Below are 13238 nucleotides of genomic sequence, written 5' to 3' on the forward strand. Positions count from 1 at the left end.
ACCATTATTAATTAAAGATAGGCTATTTTCAAATAGCCAATGTACTAGGTTTAAAGTGCTCATGTGGCCTAGAAGTAGCTTCTCTTGGGGCTTGTTTTCATAGTGGTTGCTGATTTCTCTCGCAAAATCTCAAAACCTGGCAACACTACCCTCCATCCAATCATGTCGCAAGCGTGGGCAGACCCACAAAGTGTGTCAGTCGTTACTACGGTTGCGTGCTAGTGAGCCGGTGGGGGTAAAAAAAAAATGTGTTTAATTTCAACAAAATTCAACTTCCAAAAGACAGATCATTATTAACAGTCATTTATTCATTTTCTGTGCGTGCTTTTCTTTCATCCTTCAATTCTTGATCCCTTTTTTTTCCTGGCATGGAACAACAATCAGAGCCTCACCAACCAAGTCAAGGGCGATAGTTAAAGTGACAGTTTGGTGTGACATTGGGTGACATTATTATTGACATTATTGTGTTATTATTTTACATGTCAGCTCAGCTGTATGTGCGGCAACAACATGTCAGTGCCCCTACCTGCCATCGTGCCTGCCGCCAGGAAAGCCACTGCAGCGGTGAGTGTCAGTCGTGCACACACACACACACACACACACACACACACACACACACACACACACACACACACACACACACACACACACACACAGTCACACACACACGTGCGCGCGCACACACACACACACACACACACACACACACACACACACACACACACAGAGAGAGTGGTCACATTTTGATTTAGCTGCAGTGTTGGAACTTGGAAGTACTCACCTTTTTTACTTAAGTAAAAGTACTAATCCCACCACAACAAGGTAGAAATACTCTGTTACAAGCAAAAGTCCGGAATTCAAAATTGACTTGAGTAAAAGTACAAAAGTATTGGCATCAAAATGTACTTAAAGTACAAAAAGTAGAAAGTACTCATTGTGCAGAATGTCTCATTTCACAAGTGTATAAAGACCTGGAGACTGACATTCAGTAACTGGGTCTTATGATCAAAATAGGAACATTGTAAAAAAAAAAATCCACAAACGAGGCCATGTCTTGCCACAGAGTGACACATAAAACTTGTGTCCATGTAGTGTACGGATATATTGATGACCCTGGCCCTGACATACCATCACATACTTTACCTGTGTATGTTTGCATATCTTAATTTGTTTTATTTAACCTGTTTCTATCTCTTTCCCTTCTGCTCTCACTCTACCTCTTTCCTCTCACGGAATACTACCACTTTTTTTTTTTTTTTATAATCTTAAAAATTATGATTATTCTGACCTTAATTATCATTATTGTTCGGTTCTCTAATACAGGTGATATTCCTCCATGGTCTCGGTGACACTGGGTATGTTGCTCCTTATCTTTACATAGAATTCTTTAAAATCATTCACAAACATGATGATTTCAAGTTGGTTTAATTGTGTTTAATCCTAGCCATGGCTGGGCAGAGGCTTTCACCGGCATCAGGTTACCACACGTGAAATACATCTGTCCACATGCGTAAGTATCAGAAACTGGTGTAGGCCCTATATTTTATTATTATTATTAGGGTTGCGATCCGGAACCTGAGGAACAACATTGAGGATCACACTGTCAGAGCTGGCATGTGGACTTCACGTCTATACAATTACAATACCGGTGGTTCTCAAACTTTTTAATTTCAAGGACCACCATAACTCTGAGAGTGCACGGGTCCATTTGGTTCCATTTGTACTCTCTCAGAGTTACAGACCCGTAAGGCAGTGGTTCTCAAACTTTTTCATGTCAAGGACCCCCAGATTGACACTTATTAGTGCGCGGTCCCCCATTTGAAAAGATTTTTACAGCTCTATAGCAGTGATCCTCAACCATTTTGATTTTGGACCCCCTGTTTGACATACATTAGACCCCCATTTAACGGCATTTTTATCTCTGGGACCCCAATTTACATTGTAAAATCAATGTTGGTTAACTCTGAGAGTGTACAAATGGAACCCAATGGACCCGTTATTTGTACACTCTCAGAGTTACAGACCCATAAGGGTCTATTTGGTTCCTAATCTATCATTTAGCTGGGTACCCCCTGGAACTCCGTCAAGGACCCCTGGGGGTCCCTGGACCCCACTTTGAGAACCAATGCCGTAAGGGTCCATTTGGAACGCCCTATAGGAATAGTTAAAGGGAACCGTTAAGGAACCGGAATCGTTAAAATTCTAAAGGATCCCAACCCTAATTATTATGTGTTTTGCAATGAAATCTCATCTGCTGTTACAGCAAATTGTGTCATTTTCTTTTCCTTCCGTGGATTACGCAGTCCAACTATGCCTGTGTCCTTGAACATGAGAATGAAGATGCCTTCCTGGTAAGAACCTTGGTTTATGATTAACTTCTGCTAGGTTGAGGGTTTTGCAGTAGGATAATCACATTTTGTTTTGAATATTTCACAGGTTTGACATATATTCACTGGACTCCAACGCAGAGGAAGATGAGATTGGTATTAAAAAGGCATCAGAGAACAGTATGTGTGTAAGATTTATGGAACTACATGATTTTTATGATTGCCGGTTACTTGGTCATCCAAGTTGTATTACAGAACTTGTCTAATTTAAAAGTGGCACTTCATCTCTTCACACAGTTAAAGCCTTGATAGACCAAGAGGTGAAGAATGGAATACCCTCCCACCGAATAGTGCTGGGTGGATTCTCACAGGTAATGTATTGCATTGTATTAGGTTAGAGTTTTTCCATTGCAAAGAATTTATGTGACTTAACTCACATGCTTGAAGAAATATTTTTGATAATCTGCCCCCCAGAAACTTCTTAAAATATATAAAATTAACATTTGTTTCATGTGTACTGAGGTTGTGAGATTTACCATCTAGTCATTGTCAAGAGTCTTATCAAGAGTGACTTACAAGTCTGAGATCAAAATAAATGACATGAACTCTCGTCAACAAATGACTGGGTAAATGGCCAGTTGGCCACGTAAGTAGAGTGCAAAGAAAGGCAATTTAGTGATTCAAAGACACACTTACTCTTTTTCTTTGAGCTCTACTATTGCACAATGCGTCGGATTGTGACGCATTAGGAGCTTGTAGATCGGCTATTTTCAAATGGCCGAAATGTATATAGGACTGAAGTGGTTAATGTCTGTTTTGTAATATAATCAAAATCTACAAAGTAACTAGTAACTAAAGTTTTCAGATAATTGCAGTGGAGTAAAAGTACAATATTTGCCTCTGAAATGTAGTGCAGTAGAAGTAAAAGCACTGACAATTGGAAATACTCAAGTAAAGTAAAAATATGTCAAAAATGTACTTCAGTACAGTACTTGAGTAAATGTACTTAGTTACTTTCCACCACTGTTTGTAAGCGTTTGCTTGTCTTTGCAGGGTGGAGCGTTGTCTCTGTACACGGCTCTGACCACTCACCAGAAGCTGGCAGGCGTGGTGGGTCTGAGCTGCTGGCTCCCTCTAAGAAACTCCTTCCCACAGGTACGGTGGGTGGGGGGGATTAAGCAGCCTGTTACGTGCCCGTTGCCCTTTACAAGTCATGTTTTAAGACCAACCAGGGAGAGTTTAGTGAATTGTGAAATCGGTAGGCCTACAGTAGCTGGTTAGGTTTGCCCTGATCAAGGCATAATCTATAATAATCCAATGATGATAATCCCTAATCTTTTCTATTCTCAGGCTTGTGCCAACAGTGTTAACACAGACATGCACCTCCTGCAATGCCACGGAGACGCCGACCCCCTGGTTCCCCTTTTCTTTGGTACTCAGACCATCGAAAAGATGAAGAGCCTCATCAATCCGGCAAACATCTCCTTCAAGAAGTACCGGGGACTGGCTCATAATGCCTGCCCAGAGGTCTGTAAAAACAAGACAGCGTCTATAAAGCCCTGTTAGCTACACCAAATCAGACCTAAAGCCTGATTTATACTTAGTTGCCGCCGTTGTCGTGCTCAGTAAATAGCATATCTACAAGCTCACAACTTGTCACGAATTTGACGCGTTGTGAGTTTGTCGATCTACTATTTACTGCAGGCAACACCAGTGTGCAACTAAGTATAAATCAGGCTTAAGTGGTGTGAACCAACTAACATCGCCATTCTCAGAGCCCTGCAAATGTGAAAACAAATAATGAAAATTGTGGATCATTATTAGTGCTATAATAGGAAGGGGTATATTTTATATTATTCACTGAAAGATTGACACAAAAAGCTAGAACATTAAAGTGACACTCAAGTACCATAATTCAAAAAGCTTCAAATTGCCTTTTGGCCTAAGGGTGGCGCTAGACTAGAGGAAAGGCTGTTAGGTCACCGAACACAGTAGAGTTCATGCTGCTGTCTGCCTATTAGATTGTGAGGTATCTTGTGTGCAAAGTTGATCATTTTGGATTGAGGATGGCGAGGTCATGGGGTCACTCATGTGATTAGGGCTCATCCTCAGGCCCAAGAGTTCAAAACGTTTAATCCCTATCTGATCAGATCATATTTTGAAATCCTACTGTATATTTTGTGACCCTGGATCAAACAATCCAGCCACATTTTGCCCCAGTATTTCAAAGCAATTCAGGATAGGATCATCCTTATCCATATTCAGACTTATCAAGATAACCAGATCCTGAATGTCAGTGCTTTAATCCTAGGATAAGGGCAACATACTGTAAGGGTCAAGGGACAGGCAGTATAGACATTTTTGAACCATTCCCTAGCCACTTAAACCCTATATATTTTGTTTTATGTCAATACAAAAAATACTTTTTCTAACTTTCTCAATGAATGTTAGTTATACAGTATGATTTTAAGGGACCACGGAAGCGCTCAGAAAGTTTCATGGCAATGCACATCTGTTTTACCCCCCCAGGAAATATTGGATATCAAGAAATTCATAGAAAAACTGCTTCCCCCCATCACTGAGAACCTGTGAGTTGCTGTGCACCTACTGTACCAACACAGGACCATCAGTAGTTCTTTCTAGAACGCCTCGACTCCAGTGACGCTCCACAGACCTACTACAGTGTGGAACCACAGACCGACCTTACCTGACTTGCGTCCATAAACCTCGCTGCTACTCAATAGAGCTACACAGGGCTATCTCAGGCCACGGACTGGCAACTGAAGAGGCATGACTGAAAGGAGGACTGTAAATCCAGACCGGAGGCACCACACAATCGTCAGTGTTACATTAGAGTAACGTTAGCATCCACTGCTGATTGGGTAACAGGATAGGTGGGCACCAAGGAATAGTGGGCACCTCTGTGTTAAATTGGCTATTTTTTCCAAAATGTAAACAAATAAAATGTTAAGAAAATGTATTTGTGAAGTAAGTGAAGTATACATGATTAGAACATGCTTAAACATTCGACAGTTAAGGTCTAATATTTCTACAATTGCTACAAATGGCTACAAAACCTGTGTGTCCAGTCATTTTGAGGCATAAACAAGAAGTTGAAGGATACAATTAAGTCTGATAATGATGTACCATGCATGTTCACATCATGTATACTTTACATTACTTTTTTCTTTTTTAACATTTTGGACAAAATAGCCAATTACATCGAGGTGCCCAGATGTCCCTAGTGCCCACCACCTATCCTGTATCCGTATAGCGGTGTGTTTCTGAGAAAAAGCCATCTCCTGCAGGAAGCCAATTGTATTGGGAAAAACTAGGGCTATAGTAAAAGGTTTATTACGTATGTTGATATCTCACAATAAATGACCTGTTGTTAAGTTATGTCGGCTGTTAAAAGTATTTTACAGATATTTCAGCATTTGCAGAGTCTGAAGAGGTATATTATTTCACGATCCATACTGCTTAGTATGGAATCTACAGTATATTATATAAGTTAAAACCTGTATGGTACTGACAAAATGTACTTCCTTTCCTTGAATATTCATGCAACACATTAGCAAAAGTAACGCAACATATGTTACATATGTGCTTTATTTAATTTGTGAGAATTTAAATAAGCTATTTCACACAAATTAATCAGAAATATACAAATATATCAGTGGTCTTAGCCTTGTTATTATCAGTTTAATCATCCCTGTTTTTGTTAAATTAAATATCATGACTAACATCACATTATTCATACACGCAGGCAAGATCTATTTTAAGATATCGGCCCCATTAGTTGTAAAAACTAAATTGTCTTTGAGAAGAGCTGAAAGCACCAGTATTGTTTAGAATTCATAGTGACACGGTTCAGACATGGCTGAAGGTGTTGAGTGTAAAAGATCTAATGCCAAGGCACTTTCCTCCTTCTTTAGTTAATATTAAAATAAAGCCTACTATTGTCTACAAGAACTGAATATGCATTGAGGCTGACCACAAACCTAAACACAAATGCAGTGCTCACAGATACATGCATTCCCTCATGAAACAATGTAGAAAAGTGCAATATCAACCACAAGGGTATATACATAACTAATGCTGGACCTAGCATTTGTTCTTGTTTGCTCCTAGCATTTCTGCTAAGCTAATAATGGGTAAATAAACAGTAACTACAGCTGAATAAAGATTGTTTGCAAGTACTGTTCATTTACCCGTCGATCTATTCTCTACACAGATTGAACCGCAAAAGAAACAAACCCTTTTTTATGTGTCTGGGACGCATGCGCCTTTGAAAAAGCTAAGTGTGGTGATAAACTAGCTCTGGTCCAGACCGTTAGCGAGTTCTCTCTAACGTACAATTCCCATGGACTGAAACTTCCAATACCGTGCGAGTTCTCCAACCGTAGTAAGAATAACTCTCACAATATAAATTACCATTGACCAGATATGTAGAGGGCGCAGTAGAGTAAATAAAATATTTTCCGTCTGGAGGACAAAATGTGTATTATACAGAGAACGTGAGGTCCTGAGACGTTTCCCACCATGGAGAATAGTCTTTGAACAACACAAAACAGTTGTTGCGATGAGTAGCGAAATAGTCGTCTTTATTTTTACTACAGTTGGAGACCTCGCACGGTAGTGGAAGTTTCAGTCCATGGGAAAAGTACCGCTCCTAACAGGACGTTAGAGAGAACTCGCTGACGCTCTGGACCAGAGCTAGTGATAAAGAGCGTCTATGGCTCTGGGGGAGGCTCTGTCAGTTTCTTCATTAGATCTGAAAACGCCTGTGAGTTCATGTAGCGTGGATACGAGTCTCTCTGCATCAGTGTGTAAATCTGTTGTTGAGCGTCGTCGAACGTGTGCGACGTCGGCTCCAGCATGTTGTGGTTGATCACCTCTCGGACGCGCGAGTCCAGACTGACCTGTGAAGGGTTAAGCAAAGAAAGAAACAGTACATCTCCATTATCCCATTAAAACCCGGAAAGCATCTGTGTCATTTTAGGTTTTGCTATATATATATATATATATATATATATATAGCATACGTTTTTCAGAAAACTCTGAGGATTTAGAACATTGGTTTAGAACAGTGGTTCTCAAAAATAGAAGATGTACAAGCTCACAGCGCTATATCTGCTATTTTTTAAAGAACTTTTAATTATTTAAAAATTTCTTTTTACACAAATCTTCTCTTCTGGGGGTCCCTGACACAAAACATTTTCAGATTGGGGTCCGTGGCCAAATGCATATAATTTTGTGTGTCCTTGGTACAAAGAAGTTTGAGAACTACTGCTTTAGAAGGCATTTGAGAATCGGCCTCAGGTCGACCGTCTTAATGGGTTACACTCTAAATTGCATTTGTCGCCATTTGGGGCTTGATAATGAACTGAAACATTTAAAGTCTAATGTGTGTATTTCTGTAAACGGCTATACAGTTTATGGTATTTCTGAAGTCTTTGTGTTGAATTAAGACAGGATATTGTTGCTTATCTACAATTTTCATCTATTTAACCTTTATTTAACTAGGCAGAACAGATTCTTATTTACAATTGTGGCCAAAAGGCAAAGGCTTCTTAAGGACAGGGGAGATAGGGGCTAAAGTAAATCACCATTCAGGATACAAAACAGATACATACAACACAATATAATAAATCACAAAACACAGTAAAAAATAAATAAAGGAAAGACAATCAAATACAAATAAATAAAAACAATAAAACAAAATGTAAACCAAGCATTACTGTAGAGACCAAATAATAGCACAAAAAAAAAGATAAGTGCACTCCTCGGAGTGCAGATCTGCGCCCGGCCGGGCTCCCTACCAAGGGCGATAACAGTTGTGAGGTTATGGGGAAATGAGGAAGCTGCAGGGGGGAAATGGAGCTTGTATACGACAGACGGTGCAACTATTCAGGTTTGTGGCGTCCCCTATGGCAAGGGTTCCCAAACTTTTCAGGCCGCGAAAAAACAATCATATTTGAACTGGGGACTCGGTTGTACAGATAAATATTTGGGAACCACTGCCCTATGGTCAGAAGTGAAAGGGCTTTTGGAGGTGCATTCTGTAGACACCCCTCAACATGTAATTCCAATTCAGGGATGATCTTGATTGATTAATTGATTGAATACTTTATTAGCAGTTTGAAACAGTACAGTAGTACAGTAAAAGATATATATATATATATATATATATATATATATATATATATATATATATATATATATATATATATGCTAAAAGGATAACACAAAAAGCCTGGGGGGTGGGTTGTGTGTTGGGGCTTGTTTCCATTATGGTCCATGGATTGGGTATGCAGATATCCATGATATGCCATTTTCGTAAGAAATAGGGCCGAGCCACAATTTGGTGAATTTAATTACAGGCAGATGATTATGGAGTATGAAAATCTTGTTTTGACAGTCATGTCACATGACACTCATAAGAGCATTTGTGCAGAGCATAATTTACGGCCTTCGGGCCGTCCGGCCTGGCGGAGATAAATGAACAGGACTAAAATTCTGAGGGAACAACAGCACTTGTCCTTGAGAATATCCATAATAGAGCCTTTAAAAGGCGATTTAGGGCCAAAGGTTTTACAGTTTTAGTTTTTGTAGGCCATTCAGTTTCTGGCTGCAGCAGATTGAAACGACGACAAACCGAGCGCAGGCAGGGTTTATTTTTTGGACCTTTCAACAGAATCAAATGAGCAGAATGATTGTTGTTTGTACACAGCAGTTGTTGAGGTATGCAACAGCTGACACAGATAGTGGGTGGGGGCAGGGCAAACCAAAGAAAGAGGGGCAAACAATAACAGCCCTGTGTAATGTTCTTGTGACATTATGGAAGCTCACCTCCTTAGGGGAAAGAATCGAGACAAAGTCCTCGTATATCCGACGAACCTTCTCCTCCACCACAGTCTTGTTGGTCTCCTTTTTTAGCTCCTCGCAGACCAGCCAGAACATCATGTTCTCCTCACTGAACTCTGTCCGTAGGAACTGCCTGAAGCAGCTTCGCCCCGCTGCACTTTTCATTATCCTGTCAAACGACATGGACCAGGAGTTTGCGTCCTCTAGTGTCGGCATGATGCTTGAAGAGAGAAACAGAAAGAGAGCCATATAGCCTTTATTGTCATCACAGATTGGCACAGAAGTGGTTCAGTCATGAGATTAAATGTTTTTCTTTATTCCGTGGCTATTGATTCTACTGACAACAATACCAAACTTTGTGAGAGATCAGCAGCACTTGGGAGACTTTGCAGTGCTTTGGCCGTTACCTGTCATCACAGTCAGCGAACAACTCAGTCCTCCTCTCATAGTTCGTTCCTTTCTGAAGCGCCTCATCTTTGTTGCCGCCAATAGTCAAACTGTGAAAGTGTAAAAACAGCCTTTTATAAAGTAGCTAAGTACATTTACTTTTGAGGTACTTTTACTTTACTGGAGTATTTCCAATTTTCAATACTTTTACTTTGAAAACTAGTTACTAGTTAATTTGTAGATTTTGATTGTTATTACAAAACATACATTGACCACTTCAGCCCTATATATGGATCTACAAACTCACAACGCGTCGCTTTGTGCGCTTGTTGATCGGCTGTTTTCAAAACATTTTTACACATTTTATGTGATAACATTCTGCATAATGACTTTTACTTTTGATACTTTAAGTACATTTTGATGCAAACAAATCACCCTGGCGATTTTACTCATATAGATAGTATGAAGCACCAACTGACGGTGAAAAGGTGCTCATTTATCCTTTTTTTTTTTCTCCAAACACAGACGTTATCAAATGTAACTCAATATCATTAACGACATAGAGTGACATACCTGCCAACATTTCCAGGGATGGTTTGTTTATTTTTGAAACACAGTTCTTATATGACGCGATCTAAGATTTGCCTATGGGAATTACAATACAAAAAATTACTCTGTGACCCAGGGGTAGTGGGAGTGACGTCAGGACTTCAGTATACGCTATTGTTTTTCTCATTCCCCTCTCGTCCTCCAATGGCTGTGACAGCACTGGTTTGCTTGTTGACATCCCTTTAAAGTCCCGCCATTTTTTCCATTTCCTCAAAGACTTGGCTCTGAGCCAACTCTATAGTGTAAATATATTTACTGCATGAAACAATTGAACCCACTACCATTTATTTCTGTTCAATATGCCACTACTGCACCACAAAATATTATTGTTTATCGTTTACTAGCTCCTCAACTATTGTTTTGACTGTTGTGTTAGTCTCTCGAGCCAGACTGTTGACTCACACAATTTTCAAATGCTTCCGTGTTAACGAAAGCACAGAAAAGCGGATGCTTAATTTCCCCTCGGGATGAATAAAGTACCTACCTACCTACCTACCTACCTACCTACCTAATTAGTCAAAGCATATATAGCTTGCTGCTTAGCAGAAGTGGAAATTGATAAATATATTTTTTTTATATTTGAAATATATTTTTGTGAACGGAAATGACTAACAGATGACAGCGTCCGTCTCGGCTTCCAGGAGGTGTAGTTCCAGACTCTAATATAGCATTCAGAGATTGTGGCGTAGTTGTCTGGCTACGCGAGACTACTGGCGTGTTCGCAGCCACCGTCATCGATATGTATAACGTTAAACATGAATATGAACTTAGACTTAGACATCTAGGGTTCTAACAGGTTAATTGTGGGAGTTTTTAGACCATTTAGGGATTACAGTAGGAGTGTATACGTGCACGTTCAAGTGCCACATGACTTGCCATTGTGATTTCTCTGCCACCTGATCAAAAACATGTACAGTATGTGTAATGGAGAACAATAAATGCATCCATTTTGTTTGCAGCCTGCGCAAACTTTGATACATGGCTGTATATCGTCTCTGTCGGGTCCAAAACTGTTACTTTTCAGAATTCAAATAAAAAAATAGCAAAAGTAGCAGATCGACAAGCTCTTTGTGTGACGCTGTAGTGTGATCATCAGACCGTTAATTTACGAAAAAACTCAAAAGTTAGAATATGTAGATAAGAGGTTTCGGCCGACAGCAACGTTATATAATTGAAATGTTCTGCACACCTGAAGTAGCGTTCTTAATTAGCGTAGGCTAATAATGCACCAGGTGAGCAGCAGTTGCTGTGACCAATTATACATCTTGGGAATACGGCTGCTGTAGCCGTGCAGCAATTAGCCAAAGTTAATTGAGATAGATGTGGAGGACAGAACAGTGTAATCATCCTCTGTCATCCCCAGCGGAGTGAATTAACATGGCCACAACTCTGCACACAACAGGTTGTCTGTCCTAAGAGACCAGCAAGAGAGAAGGAGCAACCATATCCTCCTTCCTCCCCCAGGCAAACCATGATGAAACATCGTGTGGGCGGCGGATACTGTTCTCTTCTTGTCATGTGTGGGTAGCAGAGGGCAGGATCGAGAGAACTGCATGGAAGTCTGCTGCCCCATGACAACGTATCACACTGAATTTTGTATTCAGTGTGATACGTTTATCATCTTTATTTTCCATGCTATGAAGAGTACAGATCTATGACCAATAGCTCAGCACTAAGCTGTGACTGTACCACATAGCCCGCCTGGGAAGCCTGAGGCCCTGCTTGTCCCAAGTTCGATTCCAGGCCAGGCCAGGACAGCAATGAGTCAATGTGTGTCCCTGAGACACACTCTTAAGTAACCCCTAATTGCTCCCTGAGTGCCATATGGCTGCTCACTGCTCCTAGTTGTTATAGGATGGGTAAATGCAGAGGACACATTTAAAATATGTGCAAATAAACAGTGACAAAAACATGGGGACTTGGACGTGGCGGTCCAGTAAAAATCTGTTTAACCACTTCGGTTATACTTCGGCTATTTTTTAAACATTTTGACAAATCTTGAAACATTGTGTTGCATTGATTTTGAATACCTTTGAACATTTAAAGAACAAAGGCCAGCCGAGTGCTTCTTAAAGATCCAGGGGTGAAGACCTTTGAACTTTTTTTTTTACTTTTTTTTCGTGCCATCCCTGGCTCGAAATCTTTTCAGATGGGGGTTCGTGGCCAAATACATATTCAATTTGGGGAACCTTGACATGCAAATGTTCGAGAACCACAGACCAGGGGGGGGGGTCTTACACTTACCAGGAACAGCTACAGCAGCAGCACCAACAGAAGCAGCAGGCGTTGTTTGAGCCATTGGTGGGGGTGTTCCCCATTGTTAAGGTTGGGTGTAATTGGATGATTCTGGCAGCTGTGTCGTGGTGCAACTGCAACTGTCTCTTACGCATCTCAATACGTTCTGAACCCATGGACTGAAAAGAGACAAGACAGAATGATGTTATACAGGGAGTGTTTGTCCTATAGTGCAGTGGTTCTCAACCTGTGGGTGGGGACCCCCTGATTTTGGGGTGGGGTCCCCAGATGACAGCGAAGTGACAATTTAAGAAAAAAGACCATTACTGCATCAAAAGTAGCTAATCAACAACCTATACAATGAAATGATGAAACATTGGCTAAATTGTCAAAGAAGGAGGCAAATATGATTATTTTGGGGGGTCCCCAGTTCAAATATGATTATTATAGGGGGTCCCCAGTTAAAATATGATTATTTTGGGGGTCGCGGCCTGAAAAAGTTGAGAACCATTGCTATAGTGCAGGGGTAGGCAACCTTAAGGGGTGTCAACATTGGCACAGGAGAGGGTGATCACTGGCACACTGGCATAAGTGTGAGAGAGAGGTTTTTTATTTTAAAATTAAATATGTACAAATTACATCCTGCACATAATTCTACATTCATTCAAACTAAGTACTCTCTTATTGAGTCTAATAATAATCATTACATCCTGATGTGAAAGAAAGTATTTCGGTAGCACTTTACAATAATGACCCGTTATAAAGCATTTATAAACGTTTATAAGCAGTTTGTAGACTATTAACAAATCATTA

The 13238-nt window shown here is 40.3% G+C and overlaps 2 protein-coding genes across 2 annotated transcripts; one reads left to right on the forward strand and one right to left on the reverse strand.

Moving 5' to 3' along the window:
- The first annotated feature begins 204 nt into the window (after positions 1-204).
- On the forward strand, positions 205-5722 carry lypla1 (lysophospholipase 1). The gene is made up of 10 exons (XM_080417661.1): positions 205-235; positions 487-564; positions 1324-1355; positions 1445-1510; positions 2304-2351; positions 2437-2507; positions 2625-2698; positions 3381-3482; positions 3678-3854; positions 4857-5722. Exons 2-10 carry the CDS (start codon positions 496-498, stop codon positions 4917-4919), a joined length of 702 nt encoding a protein of 233 aa, XP_080273787.1. The 5' UTR covers positions 205-235; positions 487-495; the 3' UTR covers positions 4920-5722.
- A 1338-nt stretch (positions 5723-7060) lies between these two features.
- LOC308076915 (regulator of G-protein signaling 20-like) lies at positions 7061-12601 on the reverse strand (the record flags this gene model as incomplete). Its single annotated transcript, XM_080417432.1, has 4 exons — positions 7061-7249; positions 9180-9414; positions 9602-9691; positions 12435-12601. 4 exons carry the CDS (start codon positions 12599-12601, stop codon positions 7061-7063), a joined length of 681 nt encoding a protein of 226 aa, XP_080273558.1.
- Between the last annotated feature and the right edge of the window lie 637 nt (positions 12602-13238).

This window comes from Gymnoscopelus braueri, assembly GCF_963280865.1.
Source record: "Gymnoscopelus braueri genome assembly, chromosome: 21".
In the NCBI taxonomy this organism is placed as follows: domain Eukaryota; kingdom Metazoa; phylum Chordata; class Actinopteri; order Myctophiformes; family Myctophidae; genus Gymnoscopelus; species Gymnoscopelus braueri.